At 43.2% G+C, this 27,206-nt stretch overlaps 9 protein-coding genes across 9 annotated transcripts; 3 read left to right on the top strand and 6 right to left on the bottom strand.

Moving 5' to 3' along the window:
* Positions 1-246: 246 nt before the first annotated feature.
* Bfra_009022 (uncharacterized protein) lies at positions 247-2,466 on the bottom strand (the record flags this gene model as incomplete). The annotated part of the gene is made up of 5 exons (XM_037339376.1): positions 247-840; positions 898-950; positions 1,012-1,107; positions 1,224-1,837; positions 2,357-2,466. The coding sequence occupies 5 exons, from the start codon at positions 2,464-2,466 to the stop codon at positions 247-249; spliced, it is 1,467 nt and encodes a 488-aa protein (XP_037190942.1).
* A 1,630-nt stretch (positions 2,467-4,096) lies between these two features.
* Positions 4,097-5,044, bottom strand: Bfra_009021 (putative qde-2-interacting protein; the record flags this gene model as incomplete). The annotated part of the gene is made up of 1 exon (XM_037339375.1): positions 4,097-5,044. One exon carries the CDS (start codon positions 5,042-5,044, stop codon positions 4,097-4,099), a length of 948 nt encoding a protein of 315 aa, XP_037190941.1.
* A 1,742-nt stretch (positions 5,045-6,786) lies between these two features.
* Positions 6,787-9,221, bottom strand: Bfra_009020 (putative glucose sorbosone dehydrogenase protein; the record flags this gene model as incomplete). Its single annotated transcript, XM_037339374.1, has 5 exons — positions 6,787-7,611; positions 7,752-7,991; positions 8,112-8,570; positions 8,953-9,025; positions 9,163-9,221. 5 exons carry the CDS (start codon positions 9,219-9,221, stop codon positions 6,787-6,789), a joined length of 1,656 nt encoding a protein of 551 aa, XP_037190940.1.
* Positions 9,222-9,277: 56 nt separating this feature from the next.
* Bfra_009019 (putative spry domain-containing protein) lies at positions 9,278-10,396 on the top strand (the record flags this gene model as incomplete). The annotated part of the gene is made up of 1 exon (XM_037339373.1): positions 9,278-10,396. One exon carries the CDS (start codon positions 9,278-9,280, stop codon positions 10,394-10,396), a length of 1,119 nt encoding a protein of 372 aa, XP_037190939.1.
* A 3,026-nt stretch (positions 10,397-13,422) lies between these two features.
* Positions 13,423-16,779, bottom strand: Bfra_009018 (putative glycoside hydrolase family 16 protein; the record flags this gene model as incomplete). Its single annotated transcript, XM_037339372.1, has 1 exon — positions 13,423-16,779. The coding sequence occupies one exon, from the start codon at positions 16,777-16,779 to the stop codon at positions 13,423-13,425; it is 3,357 nt and encodes a 1,118-aa protein (XP_037190938.1).
* A 1,020-nt stretch (positions 16,780-17,799) lies between these two features.
* Positions 17,800-19,702, top strand: Bfra_009017 (putative glycosyltransferase family 2 protein; the record flags this gene model as incomplete). The annotated part of the gene is made up of 3 exons (XM_037339371.1): positions 17,800-18,613; positions 18,704-19,158; positions 19,283-19,702. 3 exons carry the CDS (start codon positions 17,800-17,802, stop codon positions 19,700-19,702), a joined length of 1,689 nt encoding a protein of 562 aa, XP_037190937.1.
* A 1,111-nt stretch (positions 19,703-20,813) lies between these two features.
* On the bottom strand, positions 20,814-21,923 carry Bfra_009016 (uncharacterized protein; the record flags this gene model as incomplete). The annotated part of the gene is made up of 1 exon (XM_037339370.1): positions 20,814-21,923. The coding sequence occupies one exon, from the start codon at positions 21,921-21,923 to the stop codon at positions 20,814-20,816; it is 1,110 nt and encodes a 369-aa protein (XP_037190936.1).
* A 918-nt stretch (positions 21,924-22,841) lies between these two features.
* Positions 22,842-23,406, bottom strand: Bfra_009015 (uncharacterized protein; the record flags this gene model as incomplete). The annotated part of the gene is made up of 2 exons (XM_037339369.1): positions 22,842-23,061; positions 23,294-23,406. The coding sequence occupies 2 exons, from the start codon at positions 23,404-23,406 to the stop codon at positions 22,842-22,844; spliced, it is 333 nt and encodes a 110-aa protein (XP_037190935.1).
* Positions 23,407-25,482: 2,076 nt separating this feature from the next.
* On the top strand, positions 25,483-26,372 carry Bfra_009014 (uncharacterized protein; the record flags this gene model as incomplete). The annotated part of the gene is made up of 2 exons (XM_037339368.1): positions 25,483-25,768; positions 26,191-26,372. 2 exons carry the CDS (start codon positions 25,483-25,485, stop codon positions 26,370-26,372), a joined length of 468 nt encoding a protein of 155 aa, XP_037190934.1.
* Between the last annotated feature and the right edge of the window lie 834 nt (positions 26,373-27,206).

Below are 27,206 nucleotides of genomic sequence, written 5' to 3'. Positions count from 1 at the left end.
GTTCACGTCAGATGTGCAACAAAATTTTGCGTGTTAAGCAATGAACACAAAGCTAGACTTCTCTAGAATAATCCGAAAGCAATGAAACGCATCCAGCGTGTATCTAGTATTAATAAATAGTATGTACCCTCATTTATCCATCATCATTATAGCATCATTACGAGTGTAAGTCCTGCCCACCACTCCATCCTATCTTCCTGTCTCCAATGATTCATCCATATCTGGGTTCCCTTCCATCGATATCCCTCAAATAGCCTTCCCAATCGAAGCCTTCTTGCCCCCTCCACCCAGCCCTATCAACCTTCCTTTCTTCTCCCCATCCCCGAAATCACCCAGTTCTTCTCCATCGTCAAACTTCGGTGGTTGATCCGGAAAATCCGCATCATAAACCAATGCCCTCTTCGCACCCCCGAGACTGGGTCTCGGAGTCGATTCCGAAACTGATTGTTCTGGCTCACCTGCAAAAGCCAACGGAACATCCATTGACCTCTCATCCGCATTCTTCAACGGTTTCGATATTTGCATTGACCAGAATTTATCCCGACTGAAAGGACCTCCTTCCGGGAATTGGGCATCAGGAGGAGGAGTCGGTATTATGTATGATATTCTTATAGGCTTCCGTTCTGAGATTGGAAGACTCGATGGTTCTTTGTAATTCTTAAAAGGAAAATCGTTGTTTTCTATTTCGTTCTGTTTACGTTTTCTATATCTGGATAGGAGGAAATACAAGAGGATGGATAAAAGTGAGGAGCCGATTATGGAGCCCACAATTGCGATTGCAGCTTGTGTTGCTGTGATGGCTTGGACTTGTGATGATCGTACTGATGCCGAAGCTTGTGACTAATTTTATCGTTAATTATGTGTAGTTCATGCGTTGTTGTGATATATAATACATACATTAGTTAATGAGATTGTAGCTTGGGCTTGTGCAATCGCAAATGTGGCAGTAGCTAGGTTAAGACATTAGTCATGTTCTAGTAGGAGATTTAGGGTGGAAATTCAGCAACATACCCCTGGCATCACTAGCAGAAGCATCCGCTGAAGAAATTGCCCTGGATACAGAAGAGCTGGCCGATAAAAGAGCCGAAGAAATGAATGCAGAAGCGCCTATGAACAGTCAACACGCGTTCTTTACAAGCAAACTTTCTTCTAGTAGTTGGAGATCACAATCTTAGTAGGCTAGAGACCACCCGGACATGAATCGCCAGTGGAAGTTCACTCACTCATAGCGGCACTAGAAGCGCTTGCTGATGCCGCAGCCACTGCTAATGATGCCGACATTTTAATTGAAGATAAAGAAGAATTGGCTACGTCGGCAGCAGCTTGGGCCGAGGAATGAGCCGCCTGTGCTGAAGACTGGGCAATCTGAGCAGAGGTTTGGGCAGCGAGAGCTTGGCTAACAGATTGTGAAGCTTTCTGTGATATTTGCGAAACCTGTTGCGAAAACTGTTGTGTTGCTTGGGATAGCTGTTGAGAATTCTGCTGCGAAGCTTGTGATTTGAACTGATCGATCTGAGAATTGCAGTCGAACCCGGCCTGGGGTTCTGCAAGGGCAATTCGGTTGAACAATGAAGGTGGCGCTGTTATCAATGAGCTGGTCGAAGTTTGCGTGGATGTCGAGGGAATCGATGTGATTACAGTGACTTCCATGATTTTATGCCCTGCTTTCCGTTTAAGTGATGAGACTTCCGCCGACTCGTCATGATCATGCCTGATCTCAATCTCCTTTCTTGGTCTTGATGTGGGAGCTGATTGCACCGATACCTTTCCGTCTGTACAGCTCGCATTATAAGTGACATTCAACAACTCCATCAAAACAAGAAATCCCAGTCCGCAGCTACGATGAAGTAAGTGTTCGTTAAAAAGCGTCGATGTATTAATTATTAAAAAGGCATGAGTGTAAGTGTCGTGGTAATATGTGCTGTAAGTTCCAGCGTATAGATCTACAAACAAGAAAAGATACTTAAAGATTGATATCGATATCTAACACGACCGGCGGTGATAACAAAAAGATACAAGAGAATCTTCAAAAAATCCACGACAAGGAGTTCTGGACATTCCCATATTATGACTTGGCAAATTCGGCTCAGTCAGGGGCCACTGTCGAAGGACCCTGAAAAAAAGCTATGAACCATGGTATATATCGTACAATAGCCAAAGATTGCATAAATTCCCTATAATATACTGCGCTTGATCTATATCACCGAGCACAGACATCTTGTTCACTCGCGTCTCGACCCCGAAAGCGGTGTTCTGTGGAGCAATCTGAAACACATCAAGTATTTTGCATTGATGGACCCCACGTCTGAAGTGATTCTCTGTCTCAACTTTGATATCGAAACTTCAGATTTCTCACAACCTCGTAGCTTTTGTAAAATGCATGAAGAATTTGCCTGCTCTGTTCCATGGGATATTTCCTAGACCGAGATATCTTTTAACCTGCCCTCCCAACGTAATTTGGTCCATTTGGACTCGGGATTTTTTTACACTTAGGATAACTCAAGTGCTGGGTACCTAGCTAACGTAAAACACATTATCCAACTTGATACAATTGAGTGAAAATTAAGTTCCTCGTCTTAAAAGAATGTTCCAGTGACAGAACTTTGGATGATAGTATGTGGAGAGAGCATGATGAAAGATCAGATCAAACAAAAATTGAAACAAATAATGCAGAGAACAAAGAATTTGTACTGCAATGACCCACCTGCCTGATCTTAAATTTAAGTTCGATGACATCTTCAGTGACGCCAAACTCATAGAAACCGAGATGACGATACGTGAGCCCATATATATTTCCGTTCCTTCCTTGAATTATGAAGTCGAGCATTCCATCATTGGTAAGATTCTAACGGCAGAGTATGATTGCGGAAGAAGATTCAGAATATCACTAGCTCCACGCCCCATAGTGGTAGGTAATGCCATGTCTTCATACTCTTGATGTCAAGGTACCTCCGTACATCTTATCTAATGTCGCTTGAGCCTTGAGATTGCGTCTCACATCTTCCTGTCGACATGGAGAGCTTTCATCTTTCCATGATTGACCAAGTGCATCTCGTCATATCAATTAGGCTCAGTAATATTCAGATCGCGATGGTGCGGGAGGGGGATCAGGGTGGTAGCATAGTGAAGCTGGACAAAGTAAGTGGAAACAATACTTGAGAGTTCATTGGTCTTTCGCAGACTCGTCTTCCTATCGGATCCTATTACAAGTGACGCCATTATAGGTATATAGCTCTGTGTTATCATCTCAATGCATGAGAGTTGAAGTTTGTAACAATTCTCTTCGGAGTCCCGTTGGCCGTTGTTGTTAGTGAAGATGAGGTTAGAGAATACCCGAAACTACCTAGGAACATGGGGGTAAAGTTAGTTGATCCAAGCGCCCCAGACTTTGACTCCCCACTGCCCTCGCCTGGAGACTTCAAGCAGAAGACATCAGACGACTTCGATTGATTTTTCAATCTCGCATAGGATAAGCTAACACCTAGCATGTATCAGTTGAATAAGCACAAGTACCTGGTCAATAATATCAACACGATCAATATTCAATCTCATGCGATAGTGGTTTATTGCATTCAGTCGAACACATTCATCGTCACCACCCTACAATAGCAAGCGTTTTAATGCCATTTCATTATTCGAACTTATCGGTCATCGTGCTACATGAGTTATTCTTCAATCTTGAAATCTCAGTCAGACCTTGAATCGGATTCAAAGATTTCAAAGATTTCAAAAGGGCAACAGACGGTAATCCGACGAAACTGATACCTAGGTATTGTTGCTCTCTTTGACCTAAAACTTTACGGAAACAAATTTCACTTATGAATATGGTAGTTTGTGTGTGTATTGATGTATTGACGAATGGATATAAAAGGTACAAATGTCATAATCTCGCTAAGTTATGATGTTGTACATTTAGATTGGGGATACCAATAAAAAGATACTATACAGCAAGATGGAAAGAAATAAGCCTCCCTTCAGTAAACCACAACCCCCCTCCCCAAAAAAGATTACTCCCCCAAAAGCTCTATCCTATGACTCCGTGCAGTCACAGACAAGCCTTTGCGCCGAGCCAAGCTACGCGCTACAAAACAGATGATTAACAATAATCATACATGTTGTCGTCGTAGTCGAATTGGGCTCTTGGAGCAAACCTAAGAGTCTTCGAATTGTCCAGCACCATCTCCTTCCCAGATTCCGAGACTGTGAGAATGTCCGGCAGCTTCTTTGCCATGACCCAAAGTGTCCATGCGGCATCGTTGCCGGCATTGTGCTGCCAGCCTGTTTCCGCAGAGCTATTGTAGCCCAAGACCAAATTGATCAGGCTTCTACCCTGCTTGCTTCCTGGTGGAAGGTGTATAGCCTGAGTATCTAAAGCCTCTGGAAAGAGGGCGTCAAAAGCATTAATCCCACCCATACCCAAGATCTTTTGGTCATTCTGGATGGCGTGACCAACCAAGACCACCTTTCCGTGCTTGCTCTCATCGTCAATGAGCTTCTTAATGAGGCTGTTTGCTCCACCGAGCGGAATAACCTCAGTGCGACCATACAGGAAGTCGACCTTTTCGCCTGCCTTTAGCTTTCCGATTCTGGTTCTGTACTTCGCAAACTCCTTGAACTTAATGTGGCGGTAATTGGTGCCAGCCGAGGAGTCGGGATCGTTTGCGAAAAGGGTCGCATTGTTGCCATTGGCTCGGAGAATGGAAATTCCAATTTGGGTTGGCGTACCTCGGGTGTATGTCTTGTTGTTAGCAAAGCACGTATAATCGTGCGTATTTGCCTCGAGGTCAATCGCAATGAAGACATATGGTTTGGCCGGTACCGTGTCATTTACCTCATTGATAGAGGTGGACGCAAGGTTCTTCGATAGTTCATCGACAAGAACGGGTGGAGTCTCCGGGGGTGATGAGGGTGTCGTGACAGAAAAGGAGGTGGCAGAAGTGAAACCAGCGGTAGAGGAGTCAAACATGGACTCGGCAGGGGAGGGAGACGAGAGGGCTGAGGCAGCAGTTTCCGCGGCACGACGACGACGTTGACCGGCACCCATTTTTCTGGTAGATGTAAGAAGTTAAGGTTCTAAAATGCTTAGAGATATCGGGTGCGATCTTTAGCTAGAAGATCTATGCAATCAGAAGATACTAATTCGAATAAATGAGTTTGGTAGAAGGTGGTAGATGTTGTAAATGTTGGAGATATTCGAAGATTGACTGTTAAGCTGGAGAAGGAAGAAAAGAAGGGAGAACTTGGGAAAGATGAACTCTTTTATTAGAATGAGAATTAGAATTTGGACCAGCTTGCAGTATGTACGGTTAAGGGACTTTGAAAACTTTTCTGCTGTATGACGCCGTTCCTCACAAGCAGCCGTGCTAGACAGACGCTAGAATGAACCAAGATATATCTAGGGCGAGCTCATAAGTAAGATCTTGGTACTGGATTCAGATAGTACGGAGTAGTCTCGGTAGTCGTTGCGGGGTGTGGGGTATGGGGCTTGGGGGTTCATTAATATCGAGAGTACTGCATTGGAATGTTACGGCTAATGTTATATACAGCTCGCTCCAACTTGTATCTCTGAATGAAATTGAATAATCATTGAATCAATTAGCATATCACGATCACCGTTTAGAATAGAATTTCAGTGCATAACATTATTACATCCAAACATTCACATTCTTAATTTTTGTGCCTCAAATTTGAACTGCAGTTAAGACCGTTACAAGTGCCACATAGGGCGAAACTTATATTATTGGCTCGACGCTTGGGTTAACTCCAACTTTGACAGATTGCTATTCAACTCCTTGGCTTTATCGCTATTACATCATTGAATATTGTTGAGTCATTGTAATATTCTCCGACGAGACAATTTCTTCTGTCTGGCATACCTGGCTTGATATTCCACGACTAGAGGAGAATCCTAGAAACATGGGTCCCCGTAGGTTCTTGAAAATATAGAAATATATAAGTAGCAAGCTTTCGGTAACGGGACTGGGTTATCATTCATTCTACTTGATTGGCAAATATGCCAGGCTTGAGCTAGAAGTGCCTAGGACGATACAGAAAAGCGTTTTCTCCTAATTTAGCGATTTGTGGCTCTAGTGTAAAACTTTAACCAGCCCAGTTATTAGTCACCTCGCTTCTGGTCCAGAACGCCACGAGTGGCTCCGACTTTCGAATTTCCATCCAAAGTAAACTCCTCAATGAGGGAAGAAAGCACTTTTCATTGATATCAAATCATCCTACAATCGAATTTGCAATGGACCGACCTTCCCACTATCGGGAAAGTTCAATCTGCACTATTGAGCACCCGGAGAAGAAGATAATCATGCCTGTCCATCATAAGTTATTAAAGAAATGGAAATCTATAATCAGCCGAAAACGTTCCATTTGATCACGAACTTAGAAGCAGGTACCACGTCAGAAATTGAAGCTATATTGTATAACCTATCTTTGAACTTGTGTTGCAGAAGTTGCTCTCAGAAATCTAATTTGAGTTTCCAGGTTCACCACAAAAAATCATGAACGAAATTTTGTTCTTCATCTAATTTTAGCCTTGAAATTGCGTATTTTGATAAAAATTCTAGAGGATGAAGAAAAGAAGAACATTTAAAGGGCATGAAGTTTGGTATGCTAGCCCGGGGCATGGAAGATTTGACAATTCATCATTAAATAAATCTCATAGTTTCGCTACCTTGTCGAAAGAAATACAGATCCAGATCAAAACCTTAAGATAACCAAAATTTATGTACTGCCAGGCAACTTGCAGGATATATCAACGTTATGCAGCCAGCAAATTCATGAAAATTCCACATTCCATAACACATGGTATCGCGAGATTGAGCCACACCAATCAAGCGCTTTTGTACCCACATGCTTATCGTTAACTTTCCATGTGTTCCCCACGATTAGATGTGCCTTGATATCGCTACCCTTCAGCGTTGTGACCTCCGCAGCAACAACGCCGTCACAATTCAGAAATGGCATCCCTAGACCACCACTATCGGCCCACCCCTCAAATGGGCGAACAGCTGGCTCACTCAGAGGCACAGGCGCTCTGCCTATAGCTGTGCCGATAGCGTCTCCAATTGATAGTTTGCGCATTGAATTCAGAGAAACCACATTCTCTTCTATGGCAGCTGTTCCAAGTTTATGTATGGCGACCTCGAGTTTTTTGAGAACATCCTCTCGTTTATTAGAATGGTTGTGGACGACGAGGTATGTAAATGTGACTGTCTCTTCATCGCCAATTGAACAATTCTGGAACATTAAGCTGGGATATACGAAACCAATTGAGTGCTCGCCAAGGGGAAGAGCAATAGATTGCACCCCTCCAGATACTGTAGCGATGGAAGCTGTAATGTAAAGAGTGTCTACACGCGCAGAGCGAAGCTCATCGATCAAAATTTCGGTAATGTTGATGTTATAATTTGTTTCCTTCCCAGCAAACTCTCGGGTGCCAATAGAGGGATGCCACCATATCGAACCGCCAGAGAAATCATTATAGCGAGTATCGTATTTTCCGGCAATCTCATCGGTGATGGGGGAGCCCAAATACCCGCTTCCTCCGCCAAGAGCTATCCACCTTTTGTAAATTTCCCCAGCTACCCTAACCGCACCACGCTGGAAGTTCTAGGATTAGTAACCGCTAGCCAGATAATAAAGATGAGGGATTTAAATCACGTTAATCAACAAGTAGGACTTAATTATAGTTTGAAAGCCGGAACTGGGAAGTGCAAAGCCAAAGTATCAAACTTGCTTACTTCTGGGGTTGAGAATATCGCGCCACCGCCAGAGAATTTGTTGAAACGACACACTCCATCGGGCGCCAATTTCTCGTCTGATACAGGATAGCCCAGGTCCCCCAACTCGCCACCTGTAGCCATCCACTTCTTGTAGATATCTCCATAAATCCAGAATGCCCCGCGAGTTACAGTGTAATAGATAGCTCCACCGTGTGAGAACATATTGAATCGAGTCACTCCACCGGGGGTCAATGTTTCCTTCACATATAAAAATCAGTGCCTATTCAGCATCGAAAAGTGAAAGAAAAGTAACAGATTGTGTATAGTATTACAAGTTGTCGTCGAAATGCGTCAGGCCAAGGCATCTTTAATACTCACGTCAGAAATTGGATATCCCATAACTCCTTCAGCCCCATCCATAGTCATCCATTTCTTATAAATCTCATCTTTCACAACGCAAGTGCCAGTCTTAGAATTGCAATAAATAGCACCTGAAGTGAAGTTATTGAAACGGCAACCACGGTCCGAAGTCCATAACTCGTCTGTGACTGGACTTCCCAGCTTACTTCGATCCCCGCCCAGGGCGATATACTTCTTGAGAATATCTCCATGCACCTCATAAGCAATGGTAGCTTTCCCAAATGCATCTGCTTGGGCAAAAATTGTGGCATTTGTATAGGGACGAGAATATCCATTCTCATTAATGACGAAGCCCCCCTTTGGTGGGCCAATCCATGGCAAAGACGCAGCCTTCTTAGCTATAAGGTCTACAGCAGCATCTTGATTGTGCAAAAGTTGTTGGAACGTGGGATATCCCGAATCATCACAGTCCGGATACTAGAGTACGTATCGTAAGTCTTGCTATTATACACATTGTGTTGATGTATACTAACATGAACTGATATTCTGAACGAAGCAGAGCGATGTGACGACATGACTCATTTTTCGACGAGTACAGAGCTTTCTGATGCGATTGACAGTTTGTGTATATAAGTAAAATGCATGATAGTAAAAGGCATTGCGTCCACAGAAAAGTCTCTTTCAGCGGAAGTTGCCCAGCAATAAAGCAATTGACCTTCCAGAATCAGCAGTTTCATTGGTTTATCGAATCCACAGATAGGACATTGTCAAATAAGGTAGCAGAGCTTGTGAGCTCATGAATTTGAGTGGTCAAAGGATGTTGTCTATCTCCTTTGACGCAAAAATGTTCGGAACATACCGATTTCCAATTCCCTACGAAAGAGGAATCTTCCGAATGAATTGCGGATCTTCTAAACAATGGTAACCAGCAACTATGAAAAAATTGATCTACCGGTTCATTTTGAATGTCATGATAATTTTTGTCCGAGGCGATGAAGTTGTGGAAGGCTTGGCCGCGCTTACTAGGCGCGCTGGAGACGCACAGCTAGGCATTCGTATGACTTCATACTTAATTGCACAGCCCATTCCAACACAGCCATGATTTGAATCATGAATCAAAATTTTCATGCTTATAATCACTATTTGGTTCTTCAATTCCAACAACCTCCATAAGCCATTTGAAAATGTGTTTCGGAAGCAAATTGAAGGGCGAAGCACCACCGGAATTTGACAACGAGAACCTCAATTCACGACCAGTCAACACGATACCTCAAAGTAAAGGTTCAATGAAAATGCCGCAGAATGAATCTTATTCTCCCCCCGCGAGACCACCTCCTTCACAACAACATGCACCTTATAATGATCAATATGCACCCCCACCTGGTCCCCCACCTTCGCACGAATATACCCCTCCTTCGGGCCCACCACCGGCGCAAGCTCAAGCACCATATCATGACTGGCAGACTGCAGTTCCCGACACATCTCTTCTGCCCCCTCCCCCATCTATGGGTTATCAACGAAGCGATGCAAACAACGCTACCGAAGAAGAAGCACTACAAGGGAAAGCATGGTGTGAACAGAATCCCTTGGCACCGCCTGTAGAGTTCCCACAAGCAGCTCTAGAAGCACTTGATGCTGCAAACATCGGTGTTATTAAACCAAGATCTTACAATGGTGATCTTTCGCGTCTACGACAGGGTGTTTGGGCGGGAAAGACAAAGTCCAACAGCAAGGATTCATGCATTATTTCTACACTTCCGCTGTACTCGGTATATGCGCATTCACCATTAAGAACCGAAATCGGCAAGACAATATACTTTGAGGTCAAAATATCAAATAGATATCGCGGAGAGATTACTTTAGGTTTAGGATTTGTTGCGCAACCATACCCAACCTTCAGATTGCCTGGATGGCACCGAGGAGCATTAGGCGTTCACGGGGATGATGGTCATAAGTATACCAATGACCTCTGGGGCGGTAAGGACTTTACGAATAAATTCCAGGCCGGTCAGACACTCGGAATCGGAATGACTTTCACTCCACGGAATGTTAATAATCCTCCTGCTTACGATTCAGGGCTAGCGCAGACCACGGCTCAAACTCCTATTAATGTTGAGATTTTCTTTACCAGAGACGGTAAAAAGGATGGCGGATGGAATCTTCATGAAGAGGGTGATGCTGTAGAAGATCTCCCCGTCACAGGACTGGAAGGTATGCATGATTTATATGCCGCTGTAGGAACATTTGATAATGTCGAGTTTGAAATCGTATTTAATGAAAGGGAATGGATGTATCACCCTTGATGGTCATCAGGAAGTTTTGGGATTCAGTTTCTAGGATAGGGCGTACTAACGTGGGAGGGTTCGATTGCATCGAGTCGCTCGGATGATATTATCTCAAATTATTTCTGTCTAATTAATCTTATTCCCTTCTATTTAATACGGATATTTTCACGCAAACATCCAATATAGCATGGCTGTTCTCTAAGTCTGGTGCCTCTCCATGACTTTCCTATTTCATATTATTGATCTAATTCATGTTGTTGTTTCAATTCTTATCATTGTCCCAATTCATATTATTATTCTACTTGAAATCATATGATCTCTTTCATTTCTTTACATCACCATACAATCATATATTTGATGATTTGATCTAACGTAGAAGAAGAGCCTCCCTTAAATTATACTCCAATGTTTTCGCAAAACCCTCAGTACAATGATTTTTGGTCCGCCTCTAAAATACAGGAGCAACGATAAGATTTAAGTATTTTCGCTTATTATAGATATAAGCGACAGCGAGCTGAGAGATCAAACTGATATATATCAGAGTATATTAGTCAATTTTCCGGTTCATTCGGAAATTTATTTTCATATGAACTTAGTTTATCTGCGAATTCCCTCATTTTCTTCTTGTTTACCTACATCCTAATTCACACGGAAATCCAGTTCATTGACCAATCTCAGTATTGGTAAATACCTCGTAATATATCTAACATCCGTGAAGTTGTTTTCCCATTTGTCTCTACTCTCAACTCCCTGCTATTTCGTGAATATGGCAAGTATGATCCGTGATGCTGCTGTCTGCAGTTTGAAATTAAAATTACATTTATCTTGCATACTAGACTCATTAAGGTGAAGAGTCCAAAAATCATGCGGATCAAAACGTATAAGGAATATTAAACCCATCAAGTTCATATACATACAATGAATCAGATCAAAAGTTTCGACTCCATTTCTTTCTACATTACATACCAAATTAATCATCTATCAGCACATTACCACTCCCACCGACCTGCCACCCAATCTCCTCATCTTCTAATCCAATCCCAGCTCCACACACCGGCCCACAGACTCGGAATCTCTACCACCCTATAAAAAATCTCACCACATACCGCCGTGCCCAAAATTGAAACTACGAGACAAATACAAGTCGCTGCTACGCCTGAAACATCCTTATCCATGACAAGATGAAGATATAAAGGAATAGCTGCCGAATATATAACAATCGATTGCGTCAAGAAGTAACCTAGGTAACACTTATCAGTCTACCACTCTCGAATATGAATACAACGCAACAACAACTTACTCAAACTTTTCCTCCCCAGGGAAACCAGCACCGCATTTTTAAACAAATTCTGCACCGACGTTCTCGTCTCCAACAACATAAATCCTCCGCACAAAACCAACCAATCCGCAATCCGGGGCGTTTGTTCCTTTAAATCCGGAGTGGTGTTGAGTCCACCCGATGAACCGTAAATATCCGTATGAGCTTTTAATTCCGCATTTGCTATTTCCACTGCTGAATCCGAAGTGGTGTAGAAATATTGTAGTCCAATGCCAACCAAAAGGACGAATGTGTAAGGTATCCAAGACGGAATTCTTTTCTTGGTGATCCGTTTTGGTAATGGGAATCCAGCTGCGGAAATAGTAAGGAGAGGAGAATTGGGCAGAAGAAGAAAATCTGATAGAAGGAGGCCGCTGATGGATATGAAGGAATAGGAGGATACCCAGTAGGCGGTGAAAAGAAATAGAGGCGAGTATTTGAGGCGCCAGAGGGGTCGAGTGTAGGGTATTATGAGAGCGGTGATGTAGAGGGTGTAGGACTGGGAGTAGAGGATGGGGAGAATTGCTAGGGTCCCGGATGGAAAAGCGAGGACGCTAGATAAGTTGTGTAAGGGTGTGTGGGAAGTGGAGAGGAAGAGAGTGAAGAGGGAGTTGAAGAGAGTAAGGGAGATAGGCGAGCGAAGAGTGTAGGGAGCTTGAATACTGGGGTTCTTAGTTTTGGTTATGAAGAGGGAGACGAGGTGATTAGTGGAGGTGGTCTGCGAAAGGAGTGTAACGAGAGAAAGTGAAAATATTGTTGGAATTATGAGGCGGAACGATCTTCGGAATATTGAAGATGTAATTGTTTGTTTACTTGGCGAGCTGATAAAAGGGATGCATAGAGCCCTTGCGGACAAGAAAACAAAAGATGAATAAATAAGCGATTCATTCCAGAATATCGGTGACAAGATCTTGCGAATGAGGTTCTGATAAGTCGGTGTGTCTGTAGAAAAAGTAACGATATTACTTTTGACTGTAGCCGGAACAAATGTTTGTAGGAATATCCATAGAAAAGCTTGCAGGATGAAAAAACCGCGTAGGCCTAGAAGATAGGTAGATTGTGCGGTATCATGAGGTGGCGGTTGGGCAAACGACTTCATAGTGGTCGTGTTAATCGCCAATTTCTTGAACCTTGCTTGCTATAAATGACGATTCAAAGAACTGGAGAGGTATAAAATTTAATGCCAGTTGGAAAGAAAGTTTTGTTAACGACAGTTCAAATATTCTACGTAGACCAAGGCGAGAAATTTACTCACAACCAATATTCCAGGTCTACTCTATCATACAGACTATTGAAAACTCTGCTTGGATTATCCTCCACCTTCAAGTTCAGCTGGAATGTCTCATGTAAATAAAGACGTTTTCGAGACTTGACAAGCGATTTGTCTCGGATAACGAATAGGGGTCAATGAGTGCAGCAGCAATGGATTCTAAAGACCATGTCGGAACTCCGTAGGCTGATGGGATTCAAATTTCCACCATATCAAGATGATCAAGATTGAGACAGTGGCCAATTCCAGTTTTGTTATCATTGGGGAAAAGCTATATTGTGAATAGTAGCATCGGTTCAATGAATGTAAATAGGGGCTGTTTGATGGGTAGCATTGATGATATTGAAAGGAAATTGATTTTTTTCTTAGAAGAGAAATATTAAGTAGTTTACGTAAAAATGGCGCCTTCAAAATCTATCCCCACTACCAAACAACTACCAGCCTTCTTTTTATACCTCAAGCCTTATTGATTTGATCGCCCGCTTCGTCGTCGACGGTGTCAAACCTGTCCACCTCGTTGGTAGAACTAACAACAGAATCTCCACCAACTTCCTCGCCGCACTCGATAACCCGGATCTCCACTCCATTCATTTTCTTCTTCTCTGTATCGAATCTTTCAACCTTGTTTCCTTCAGTCGATATCTCACTACTAACTACAGGGATACCGTCAATCATCCCATTACGATTCAACCAATCTCTTCCAAACGGTATTAATGTTGGCCGTCCTTTCAATGGCTCTTCTCGAGAGTCTCTCTTAATATCTCCTGCTAATCCTTTTCCAAACAACCCCGCTATTAACGACAACATAGGCAATGACAAAAATAAGACTGTGTAGCATACTACGGCGGTTACAATTAACACTGCCCAGTACGGTAGGATGTTGTTAAGAGTGAGACAGACCCAAGCACCAAGAGACCAAAAGATCATACCATGGAATAAGTACATGCTAAAAACATGTGGGAATATTAGCATGAGGTGTTTTGCGGACAGAAATGACTGAACTAAGGGAGATATCGATGCAAGGCATTGGATCGTGGTACAGAATATTAGACCATTGAAATGAGGAACCCAGTAGCCCGGATAACCAGGGTATCCGGAGTTGTGAGTGATAGTAGCTGGAAGACCTGTGCTTGGGTCGGGATGAATGAGTGTTTCTTTAGCTATGATGCTGTAATTGAGCCATTGGTTGAAGGTATCTGCACTAAGAGCTAGAAGAGCGAGAATCGTGAGAATCAAAACCAGAGGGTAATAGATTAGCGGATGTTTGTGCAGGTATCTTGGCATTTGGTATGTAATTTCGAGATCGGTAAGTAGAATGCCGACCCAGAAGAACGAAGACCAGGAGAGCGAGTACCAATTGATCAATAGCGAGAACACATAGAAGGGGAAACGTTTCTTCGGGTTCGGAACAGAGGTTATAAGAAGAATGGCAAGAAGCGTAGTCCACGATCCTTGAATGATTACGGGAATAGTCCAGAGAACGCCAGTACAATAGTTGAAGGTTATGAGAGGGACTGCGTTTGGGATGGTGTAAGCGAGTGCGATGACTTCATTGAGAAGATATCCGATATGAGTAAATGGAATCACATAAGGCCAGGTACTCCAGGTAATCGATGGCAAGAAAGGAAGATAGTAAGTTGCTCCTGAGAGAATGAGAAAGTACTCTAGAAGGACGAATGTAAGAACCGGTAACATGATTTGGAAGACTCGACTGACTATCTTCGAAGATAAAGAAGAGAGGTCTCCATCGCGCAGAAAAGGAGTAACGAGGAATCGTGCAGAGGTGGTGAAGAAAAGACCAAGGGCTCCTTGATTGAGAAAGAAAGGTACAATGGTTTTGTTGATCCATATTTCGGCGGAATAGTGGGCAAAAGCACCAGGGGCAATGACGGCCGGTACGAAAGTCAGGCAGAAATGAAGAACAGTTACATTTATCGCTGCAATGGTGATGAGTCCTGCTAAGTGGTCGACTCTTTGGCTTGTTTCAATTGGAGATGCACTTTCATGTGCTGAGAATGCCGATGTGGGGAATTTGTTTGTGATATCCTTCCCATCTAGGCGAGATCGGCTATCTTTCTGATACTGCTGATTTATGGTGTTGGTTTCAATATCGAGAGTTACATTATCCAGCGTATGCGCAGCGGTAGTGTTGCTAAGCCCCGAGATTCGTTTAGACTTGTCTTTAGTATGTATATCAAATCGACTGGAATTTGGTGAGTTTAGTGATGAGGGGGATGGGCTAGAAGGTAACTCGTTGATAGAAGTTGCATTTTCACTGTTGTCACCTGAGCAACTTCCGCGAATATTCCACTCGTGATCGACTTTGCTGTATATTTGATCCATAGACCCAATACCACTTAAGCCTCGTTCAGCTGAATGACTTGCGGTCGAGAAATTGAACGAGGATACTAAAGTTGATGTCCCTGAATTATAAGATTCGATTCTTGTCCGATATGATGGGGCAGGTGTCAAGCTTGCATTTCTAGAATAGGTGTAGGGCGCGGAAGGTGGGCTTATCTCACTAGCATCATCCTCCGTAGGATTGTGGGGATTTTCTTCTATCTTCTTGAAGACTTTGAGCCTAAGAAACGCGTTCGCTAAAGCTGTCAAAGTTGCGAAGATGCAGCCAACGCTGAACCAAATCGCTACCCATCGAAGTGTACCATGAGCAACACGGTGTTCCCAGGGACTTAGAGCGGCTGATGGGAAAGGCGAAGAGCCACGTAAAGTAGTATTTTCCATTGAACATGCGACTTTGAGATTACATCGTGCATTGAAATTCGCATGATGCGTGGAATTCATTAATGATGAATTGAAGAATAGTCGAACCCACCCAATATTCGCATCGGAGATAGAGATGGGTGGACCTTGCATAGAATATGGATTTCCTGTAGACCAGTGCTTGATAAAGAAGGGGGAAGGAGTAGATGGCACAGAGCCATTGTCCTTCGAAATTGATCGGACAAGAATGTTTCCAATGTACCAATGAACTTCGTTCTTTGTCCAATCCAGTCGAAATTCGTTGTAATCATATAGAGAGATATTCTTTTCAGCAAAAATACTGAAATTTGTGCCCAACGATTGATTTGGAAATTCCGAATGAATTAAACTCGTAACCCAAGCAGTTGAGTTTTGGTTAGTATTCATGATATTCATTTCCATAGATTCTGATTCGTTGTAGCGGAACATCATCGAGAGCGAAGTTCCTCCAACTCCCTGACTTGAGGGACGGAGATATGCCCGTGCGGAACCATATTGAATATCCTGTCTCACAGTCTCGATGCCACCACCTGTGACTAGGTGATCCTTATCTGGTGGGTCGACAGATAGTTTCAGGAATGAAGTAAAGGATCTACCAGATGGAGAGAACAGTGAGGTTGTATCATTGGCAATTGAAGAGTTACCACCCTCTCCACTGGTTGTTGTCGGGCTGGCCCCACGAGTAGAGTTTGACGAAGTATCGCGTGAAGAACGTGGTTTAAACAGAACTTGAGACGTAGAATCATTTTTGTTGGATACAACTGATGAACTGTTGAGAAGGTTGATATTCACAGGATTAGAACCTTGTCGGAATATGCTGTTGTAATCTTTCTCGTACTTGTTTTCGTAGGATTGAAGTATAAAATCGTCCGAAAGAGTATCGGTCTCATTAAAATAAGTGATCAGGGATTCCGTGAAGAGATTGCCAGTCACAACATCATAATAACCACAAGAGCAATCATCACTCGAGGCAATCGTAGGGGGAGAAGAAGATTGAGCATGCACAAAAAATGCAGCCGTAAAGAGCAAAGACAGAATAGAAAGGGTATGCATTATCGATGACAAGAACAGCAAGCAACGAGAGGAGAGGAATTCTTCGAGCTCGCATCCATCATGGCTTCATATTGTCACAATGTTACCATAACACACATGTTAAATTGCATATTCATGGACTGCCATGAATATCAAAGTTAGGTGCCCAGATCCTTCTCCGGGCTGAGGTCGACGACCATATTTCATGGTGTCTTATCGAAATTTACTTTTAGAGACAGTTGAGTCTCAGACCAAATTCAAACTCTAAACATCTCGGCCGATATAAGCATATGTTGTGAATTGAGGATGCTTCACAAGTGGTTGAGGAAGACTTCATGAGAAGATTACAGCCCCGCACGTGCCCGAAGATTTAGGCGGCTTCAGTGGCTCAATCAGTGGCTTTTTGGCACCCGCCGACGGGTTCTTCCAGCGATATATTTAGATTCATGAGTTCTTTTTTTCTCAAGCTTCAGTTATCCAACGACAACATATCTAATCTGTTATTGATCTACATAACAACATTGAAATTTACTTGTCAAAAACGCTCTCAATATACGTTCACCGAATGGCTTGAAACATTTGACATTAAACGCCTCTCAGGCAGCTCGTTGCTTTATGAAACGAAAGAACGAGACTTGGTGACAGAATGCACCTCCAAGAGAGGAAAAATTAATCAGGAATTTAGAACATCTACAAGCATCAGTGCTGTATTTCAAGACACAAGTTTCCATATAAAATTAACATATCACATTTTTCGTCTTCTCATCTCGAACATCTCGTTGCCAGATGTGTTGATTGATATTGCCAACGGAGCCACCTGCTTTCGATAGTTTGATCAGCTTGGGTATGGCGCTATTCACGGATAATACCAAGAGTGCATCGAGATGGATCTCACTCGGAGTTTCGAATCTCATACAAACCACGAAGAGGTGGAGAGTGTTTCCTGTCTGTTGTTATTATTCTACTCCTTCACAACTCCCTCTTCCGCAGTCATTCCTTTAGGAAGAATTTTATACTTTCATTTTTGTCCATCCTCGTAGAATGTCGAGTCTATCTGACCCTTCGAAGCTGGTTGCTCTATGTACTCATGTGTCTAGAGCTTCAGCTTTCTTACTGGATTGGACACCATTCCTTCTGATCATCTCCTATTTTATTTTCTCAACATGTCTCTACATGTTTTGCACACCAAAGTTGATAGAGATCTTCTGGCTCATCTATCTTTCTACGAATTCCTACACAGCAGCCATGAATGTTATGGAAGCCATCTGCAGTCTCAAGCCCAACAGAATCGCAAGAAAAGCACTTTACAACGTGGAGCAAAATGGCTGGAAATTTCCTACTGCCGATGATCAACTCCTGATATTGGATCTCGTCATCGTCGCATATCTCCCAAATGAGCAAGATATCATCATGGATAGAATCCATTACGCGTTAGATCACATTGTTTATCCACAGGATAAGATCCGGATCAACGTATTATATAATACACCCAAACCAATCGAGCCGCTCGAGTCCCAAATGAATGACCTCGCTGCAAAGATTCCCCGGCTGAGAATAATTAAAGTACCGGACTCTACTTCCAAAGCACATAATCTTAATTACTTCTTTACCTTATATACTGGAGCACAGATCATTGCCTTGTTCGACTGTGATCACTACACTCATCCATATGGACCACGATGGGCAGTCGAGAGATTCCTCGCCGACGATGAAGTCGATTGCGTGCAAGGGCGATGTGTAATTCAAAATTCCAGGGCAACTTTCTTAACGGGTATGATTGCAGTAGAATTTGACAAAATCTATGCTACATCCCATCCCGGGCGCGCTGCCTTGTTTGGCTATGGTCTCTTCACCGGTAAACACATTCTCATTCTCATCCTCTTCTTCATTCCAACCCATACACATCCACATCCATCCTCAATATTACTAACACCCTCTCCCCCAGGCTCCAACGGCTACTGGCGCGCCCCTCTCCTCCGCGATCTCAAAATGGACGCCAGCATGCTAACCGAAGACATCGACTCCGCTCTCCGCGCTCTCTCCCAAGGCGCCGTCTGCATCCACGAACCCAACGTCATCTCCTACGAACTAGCCCCCACCACCTTCCCCTCCTTTCTCAAACAGCGTCTCCGCTGGGCTCAAGGCTGGACGCAAGCCAGCGCCCGCCACTGCGTCCTCGCGTATCGGAAATCCGCACACCACACAAAACGCAATCTGCTTACGCGTTTTGGTTTGCTCTCCTTACTACTTATCCGGGAATTGAGCTATTATCTCGTGTCGCAATATACGTGTTTGATGATCAGTTTCCTGATCACCGGGTTTCCGCGCACAGGAACACAGTTGAAAGATTTGATTTTCTTCGAGTTTCCGGCTTCGGAATGGCTGTTTATTATCGGGTATGTGATCTTCTCTCTTTCTCTTTCTCTTTCACACACTCCCACGCCCCAACCCCATCCCTTCCACTCGAAACCTCCACTCCCTCCCCAACCACTCCAATCCCCACACTAACCTCCCACCCATCCAGAACCCTCTGCCTAATCGGCAGCCTCCTAATAACCTATTTTCTCCTCTCCGAATTCGTCAGCAAACGAATGATGCTCAAATTTACGCTTCTCTACCCGCTCTATCTAATACTCGGGAGTTGCATTGGGCTGTATGGACACTTTCGACAGATAGTGCGGTACTCGGCTTGGAATGCCACGGTGCGGACGTGAGTTTATTTGCGGAAGGAGAGACTGAGATGTTGTGCGGTATGTGTGTGTGTGTGTATGATAGGGGGTATACATATTCTCGCGAAGAAATAAAGCCATCTTCATTTTTGAACACTGGACACGGGATTCCCACGCTCCTGACTTTCTCCAATGTGATCTTTCCTCATACGTGGGAACAACGAGATAGATTCTTCAACTTCTTTCAATCGCAATCATACCTATTTATTTCGTGATATCAATCTATCAATCTATCAATATCCATCATACCTCCATCATACATGTATATTTCATTCACAAACAGCGACAGCAAAGTAGTGTCTGTGCCTTTGTTGATCATATCACTATCCCCCCCCATCAAAAAGGACTTTGTATTTTCCACCCACCCGCCTACGTATCAAGTATATCTATCACACACTTCATTCCTCTCTCTGCCCTCCTTTATTCATCTCCCGACCTTCGGTAAAGGTCAAGCTCTGTGAGTACCTAGCCAAAGACAAGCCAGCACAACGCGACCTTTCTAGCATGATCTAGACTACTCTCTTACCTACTCAATCCCCCAAACACACAAGCAAAGCATAAAATAAGTTTTGAAATATATTTTCTTCATTGTTCTTGAATCTATCTATGCTCAAAATACCACCGTATCCCATCCCATCCCATCGAATGCGCATCCAAAGCTAGCTTCATGGAAGCATGCTAGTAACTGACTGCCATGCGCAAACTCTCCCCACCGAGCGAAATAACAATTCAGATCTTTTAATTCCCAATAATTCCCACCGTCTAAGAACAACATTCTCTTCCCATAAAGTGCAGCTCCCCTTCAAACAACAAGAAGGCACTCTACTTCCAACTTTATCTCCATCTCCATGCACGCGAAGAACAAGCAAAGCAAGGCAATTCCGGCCTCGCAATGAAAGGAAAAGCGATGAGCAAAAAATCCAATCCCGTCAAACACCCATATGTAAAATTCTCCCTAACCAGAGGCCCTGTTCCCAGAAGGAAGTACTTTGATGTACTGTAAAAAAAAAATGAATGATCCAAAAACGCCTCGCTGATGTGTCGCATGTGATGGGAAAAAATATAAGCTGTCGAATTTTTCGATGCTGGTCCTCTGGTATAAATCATAAAGTGTACCTGCCCTAACGCCTGTCCAGAGGACAAAATAAATCGTAAAATCATGTTTAAGGAGAGTAAGAAGATGGTCATCCAATAAATACATGGAGGACAAGTGGGGAATAGGGATGTGAAGAATACCCGGTATCAGACTTGTAGATCATCAAGAGAGCGCTTGGTGACTTCTTCACATTTGAATCCTTATTCCCTCCAGTAATAACAGAAGATATGTTATTTTTTGCTAGCCTTTTTACCCAGTCGCATGAACCGAGTCTTTAACCACATCATGAGTTTTGTCCAAGCATTGTGTGTTTTCTTTTTGGTATTTGACATTGCAGTATGACTTCTGTTCGGCGAACCCCGACTATGTTCCTCGGAGAGAAAGGGAGGGGCAGCAACTGTTGCAGTATTGTAATTTTGTCCAAAAATTCCTTCACTTTTCTCATGTATAGTAAGATCAGACTTAGATCGCTTTGATCGAGTAGGTAAATTGTCGCTGGCAGAAGAACGGCGATGTCCCCTTTCAATCTGTCTTGCTTCTTTTTGCTGCTTCTTTTCCATTGCTCGAATTTCCTCCCTCGCTGCCTTTTCTTCTTTCGCCCTCTCTTTTTCTTGGAACTTGCGACGTGCCTCTTGTATTGTTTCCGAGCGCAGACGATTATCAACCTCACTGCGACTCCGAAGACGAAATCCTTCCATAGATTGTCGGATAGATGGGGAAGTGGGTGACATGGTGTCGAGTGGTGAGGTTACTTCAGGGGACAGAACAGGACTTGTACGTGATGCTGCGAGAGCAAGTCTTGATGAAGTCGGAGGTAGCTTGGTTTGAATTCTTAGGGTTTGCTGAAGCATAGGATTTGTTGAACCAGTCATTGAGTTTGCTTGATTTGACAAATTGGCTGTACTACGGAAAGTATGTCGTAACTGATCCTCATCTTCGGTAAGTGCGATGCTGCTGTTTGTTGCTTCACTTTCGCGAATTGAGTTTTGATAGGAGGCCCCCAGAGGAGGAGTGTAGGGTCGCGGGGTTTGTTGGAAAGGATGTACGAATGAGCCGGAACGCTGAGCACTGCCTGTTGTTGCTATTGAAAATTGAGATGTGCCGCTGGTTGAACGAGCATGAAACCCTCTTCTGCCTCCTTCTCGACTGTTGTATGCAATGTCGTGAGAGGAACGGGAACTGTAGCCAGCGCCATAGTCGAATATTCCGAGGCCATCTTGTTGTTCCGCCGCTGGCCGATCCAAGTCTAGTGAATTCTTTTCGCTTTGTATCAGTTTCTTAAAAACGGGTTTGACCTTAGACCTAGATTTAGATCCATGATCGCCATGGTAACTGGACATTGTTTCGATTGGGTACGGTGAGAGCACAAAAGCAATAACAAAAACAACGATAAATAGCAGGCAATAGCAATAACTAACACAAATTCAAATCAAAAGAGACACAACTCTCGAGTCCCTTTACAGAGACACTATATATCATCTACTTTGCATTACTGCTCTGCAGAATGAATGTTGTACAATACAAATCAAGTGAATAAAGATTGATCGATGCACGATACAAAACCAGAAGGAGAAGGAGAAGCAGAGCCAGACCGCCGACCGCCCCTTTGCGCGAATCCGGTATGGGGTTATTGGAATGTAATCGGTGAATCGGTTCCGGAATTTGCGATAACGATAACCCCTTTGATTTTTGGTTGTACCGATATGTATGTGTGGATGAAAGGATGAAAGGATGAATGGATGAATGGATGAATGTATGAATGTTTGTATGTATGAATGTTTGTATGTTTGTATGTATGTATGTATGTGTGTATGTGTGTATGTGTGTAGATAATAAAATGTCAATACCTATAAATGTGCTTGAGTTTCAGTTGAATTGTTGGTATTGAAATTGGTGTCGGTGTTGATGTTGGTAGTATATTTTTTTTTTCTCAAGATGGTTAGGTAAGGAAAGAAGGATATTGATTGAAAATTGGGTTGAAGTTTGGTTTGCTTGTGTGATGTAGTGTGTTTTGAGTGAAGTGAGAGTGAGGATTGATTGTTGGATTTGTTGGATTGGGTTTGGGATTTTGGGTTTGGGATTAGATAGAGAGAGAGAGAGAGAGAGAGAGAGTAATGATGAACTGAGTAATGATGATAAGAAAGGTTTGAGAAGTAATCCATCCGTTGGACCATATAACGATAATAATGATAATGATAATGATAGTAATATTGAAATTGGGAATCGAAACAGACAATGAATCAGCCTCCTCCAGTCAATCAATCAATCAATCTAATCATTTGCATTTTCAGCATACCTGAAGCGGCGCAGTAGTGAGTTAAAAGGGAATCTGGAGGGCTTTCATACGACGCTTTCTTTCTTTTCTTCAAAGCCATCCAACTTTCTAATTCACCATCTAAGCCAAATCCCTCCAAGCCCCGCTCCAAGCCATCAACATCTTCCGCCCACTCTAGAGCAATGTGGACGCGTTCGATGATACTGTCCCGTCCTGTGTAGTTATTGTGTAATTCTATACGTATGGTAGAGTGTGAGATAGCTGGTAGAGCAATAAGAGTAAGAGTAACCAGTTAATTATCTGTACTTCGTGCGTACTGCACGGTACCAAGCCTCACAGATATCTCACAGGTATTCTTCATACCCAGCCTTTGCCCAGACTCTAGAGACTTAATCGGCCGAGACTCCGACTTTTCATTGCTCACTCATCACTTACTCATTGATGTTGTGTCCGGCTTTTCCGAATGCGTGCTGTGCTTTGAAAATGTTGGCTGGATGGCTGGATGGCTGGATGGCTGGTTGGCTGGTTGGCTGGTTGGTTGGTTTCATGGCAGCATGAATAATAAGCGATGAAAAATGTAATTGGAAACGAGACAAGACAAGATGATGGCTTCAATCGTTTTGAGAAAGTGGGAGTTTAGTTCTTTAAAGACAAAAAACCAAGGTCATGGTCATTCATGGTCATGGGCAAAAGCCATAGGTTAGATTAGGACCAGTGGTTAAGTGTGAAATGTGATGATTGTAAAGGCTGAGATCATTGGTGCTTTATATTAGGTTGAACCTACTTCTGGCCGGCTGTGTCTGTGTGCGCACTATGTGAAGGTCTGGAGGATGGGAAGAAGAAGAAGAAAAAAATTGTCGGAAGTGGGTACCAGTGATGAAGATCTCGACATGGTTGATGATTGTGTTATGTGTTATGTACTTCGTACAGGTAGCTATAGTAGAAGAAGGGAATGGAAGCGTGTTGTACACTTTACGGTATGGAGAAGAACTGGATCGAGTCAATTGAATGAAGATTCATTCACTTCATCCATCTCATCAATTCATCAATTCATCAATTCATCAGCTCATCCATCTCCCTTCAACTTGACAACACAGTCCTATCTATTATTAACCACTTCGGTTGGTCAAACATGTGGCTACGTACACAAGTAGAGATGGATATACTGTACATGTGAAAATGAGGCTGATAGAGACCCCTTCATTTGATGGTGGCCGTCGTGGTCGTGGCAATTCACCTCGGAAGTGCGTTGGTGGATGGATAGATGGTGGATGGTGGATGGTGGATAAGGACCGCCCGTTTTCCCATTTTCTCCGATACGGGGAAGCACTGCAACGGACCATTCTCAAACGGCCAAGTCACCCATTCATGTCGGTCGCATGTTCTGTCGTGGTCAAATATCCGCTTCTAGTCCTATACCTTCGTTTGTCTGGACTGCGTGATGAAGGGGCATGTTGGGATATGGAACTTGATCAGTAGGAACGAGCAGCGAGAAGCATTATCGTAAGTTAGTCTGGTAAATCATATACAGGAGGAGTGATGCCGGCAGATATGGAGTACATCGTCACAGATTTATGCGGAAGTCTGGAGTAGGTAAAGTATCTACAATACATATGTAATATGTATCTAGCGAGGTAGGTATGTATCATTCAAAATTCAAACCCAGTCACCTACTCCTACACCCACACCTAGGTCCGTAAGAGCCGAAAAGCGACTGGACGATCGAAATCTACCGGCCATGAATTGCCTAAACCGGGACAATTGAAACTCTGAACGGAAGTCCATATGTACATCTCATTTTAAGTACCTAGCAGATGCTAAAGACGACGCAAGCTGTCTCATGATAATTTCTAGTATCTACCTTATTTCAACATTGATCTATCAAGTCACATTCGAGGGCCGCTTATTGCAGATACTACCATAATAATAATGCATGCAAAAAATTCTTCATGCTTTCCGACCTCGCAATTTTGCATATTTTCACGTATAATTCCGTCGGCCGTTCAACACAACAAATGTATCACTGAGTCGGGGAATTTATTCCTTTCCATGCAATGTCCAACGTCCGTCGAAGCCACTATCACACAATAGTGCCACTCCCCACCATCTAATATCCAGTCACCTGCCCAATGTAGATCCAATCTTTGTAGTATTTCCGAGTGCAACGGTACGAAACATTCTCAAGGTAGTACAGTCACATATGAAAAGGGTGAGCCGTGAGTCTTCACATCGGACATCTATATACTCTCGGAAAACTACGACATATATGTGAATCTGTACGGGAAAGAATGCAATGTACCTGGGATAAGTTGCATGAACTCAATGGCCGTGCTCGGGTCCTTCACCTGATTCTGTCCATGTTTGGGCGTTCAAACACTGGGGACTTTTTGGTAATTTCTCTCGTCTCCCTTGTTTTGATGACGGCAAGGAGATGTACTAGGGAGAGAGAGTTTTCTCTATCGATCACTTGCATGAAGTTGGAGCTTGCCTCCGTTTCTCTTTTACGAACCCTCCCGAAAAAAAAGACGCAATTCGAAAGTATAATTGTTGACGAAACATGCTGGTCGAGGAAATAAAAATGGGAACTAATCAAGTGCAGATCACGGACTTGAGGCCATTTTGTAATGGATCATGGTGACCTTCCGTTACCTTATCTTGGAGTATCAAGGATATTCCTCACCTCAGGGTTGAGGGTTCGAGAAAGTTTATGTACATACTTTCGCTTTCGTACTGGTCTACTGGATACTTCCTGCAACATGTGCAAAATTCTTCGCTTCAGCCCCATTTTCATTGCGTATGCGACGATGATGCTCAAAGATGGCGCACAGCAAGCAAGGCTGTCAGTCAGAATCATAATCGTGATTACCGTGTTCCTACCTCGATCCTTTCGTCTTCGCCTTGCTGGCGCCTGTTAGTTTGTTGTGGTCCCTTCGCGGACTTCTCTCCGCCCATCCCACTTGGAAAGGATTCCAAATGCATTTCCGCACATTGCTCGTTGACATGCAGATAATGATGATGATGAGGATCAACGATGCATGGATGAAGCTTGTAGCTCTAGATCATGTACATACCACACTAGTCGATTTGAGCAGCTTTCTCAAAGTGTCAAAATCTAAACATCCTGAGTTTAAGCATCAGCCAAGGAGTGGATGATGCTACGATGCATTGATGATGGAGGGGTGGAGGAAGCAAGATCATCCATCCTAGATAGGCCAGTTGAGAACAGCACATGCCACCAGGTGTTCACTGCCGTCCCGTTGTAGTATCCCCAACTTACAAACATGGATACTTTCTGCAGTATGTGTACATTGTACATGACAACAATATTGAAGGTACATGGGAATATGTCGCTTCCCATGTTATGTCACTCGGGGAGGCAGAGTTCATGCTTCCGTACCCAGATTCAAAGACAACCTCTGGTAACATAGAAAATAGAAAATGCCAGAGCTCATCTAGAATTTTTTTTGTGGCGGGTCAATCTCGTTATCTGGAGTGGAAGATAGATGTTGCATGATGGTTCTGAAAGTCACTCTGTTAATCTTCGGTCAATCGGCCATGTGATGAGAGTGAATGGTCATAGATATGTGAGTACAGTAGTGTTAGCATTAGACATATGTACAGGAGCAGTAGTAAATCAAAGTAGATAACCCAGCCATCTCGAAGCTATATCTTCCTATCCTATTGCTATACGGGAAAAGAATACGAAGTCAAGCCATAACTACTCATTAGATGCCAAAATAATGTAGACCTACCACCGAAATGATCAGATCTTGACTAATACTACTAGCTACAACGGTACGTACCGTAGTTGATAGTAGTACGTACAAAGAGTATGTAACTAGGTAGTGTTTGCTAACGATATCCATCCAAGACAACAGGCAGGATTCTTTCGCCAATGGCAATTCGACATCAATAAAAGAATCAGTCTATTTGTTAGATTTGTTCTCAACTTCTCCACACTCTTTGCGCGCTTGAACTCACGGACTCGGCCTCGACCATAGTGTCCACTATTCTTAGCATTTTTTAAATTTGTAGTCAGCATATAGAATAATCACCTCGAGAAATTCATGGTTAACCAAGCTTACCAAGGTATCCAACCCCGCTCAATCAATTGGTCTTGTCTCACTTTGTCTGTGCCGAATAATCTACCTATCCACGGCCCTTGCCTGCCAAAATGGAAATAAATAATAATGTTATTTGTGCCACGGACGTTCTACGAGTCATCTAGTCTATCCCATATCTCTCGGTTTCTCCTAATCAGCTAATCCATTAATAAAATGGTGTATTAGATTAGATTTAGACTCGGGACCCACGACTGATGCGGAATTAATTGATATGAAGGCGGCAA

Source organism: Botrytis fragariae, assembly GCF_013461495.1.
Source record: "Botrytis fragariae strain BVB16 chromosome Unknown tig00000101, whole genome shotgun sequence".
Lineage (NCBI taxonomy): Eukaryota > Fungi > Ascomycota > Leotiomycetes > Helotiales > Sclerotiniaceae > Botrytis > Botrytis fragariae.
This window is presented reverse-complemented; position numbering and strand designations above follow the sequence as displayed.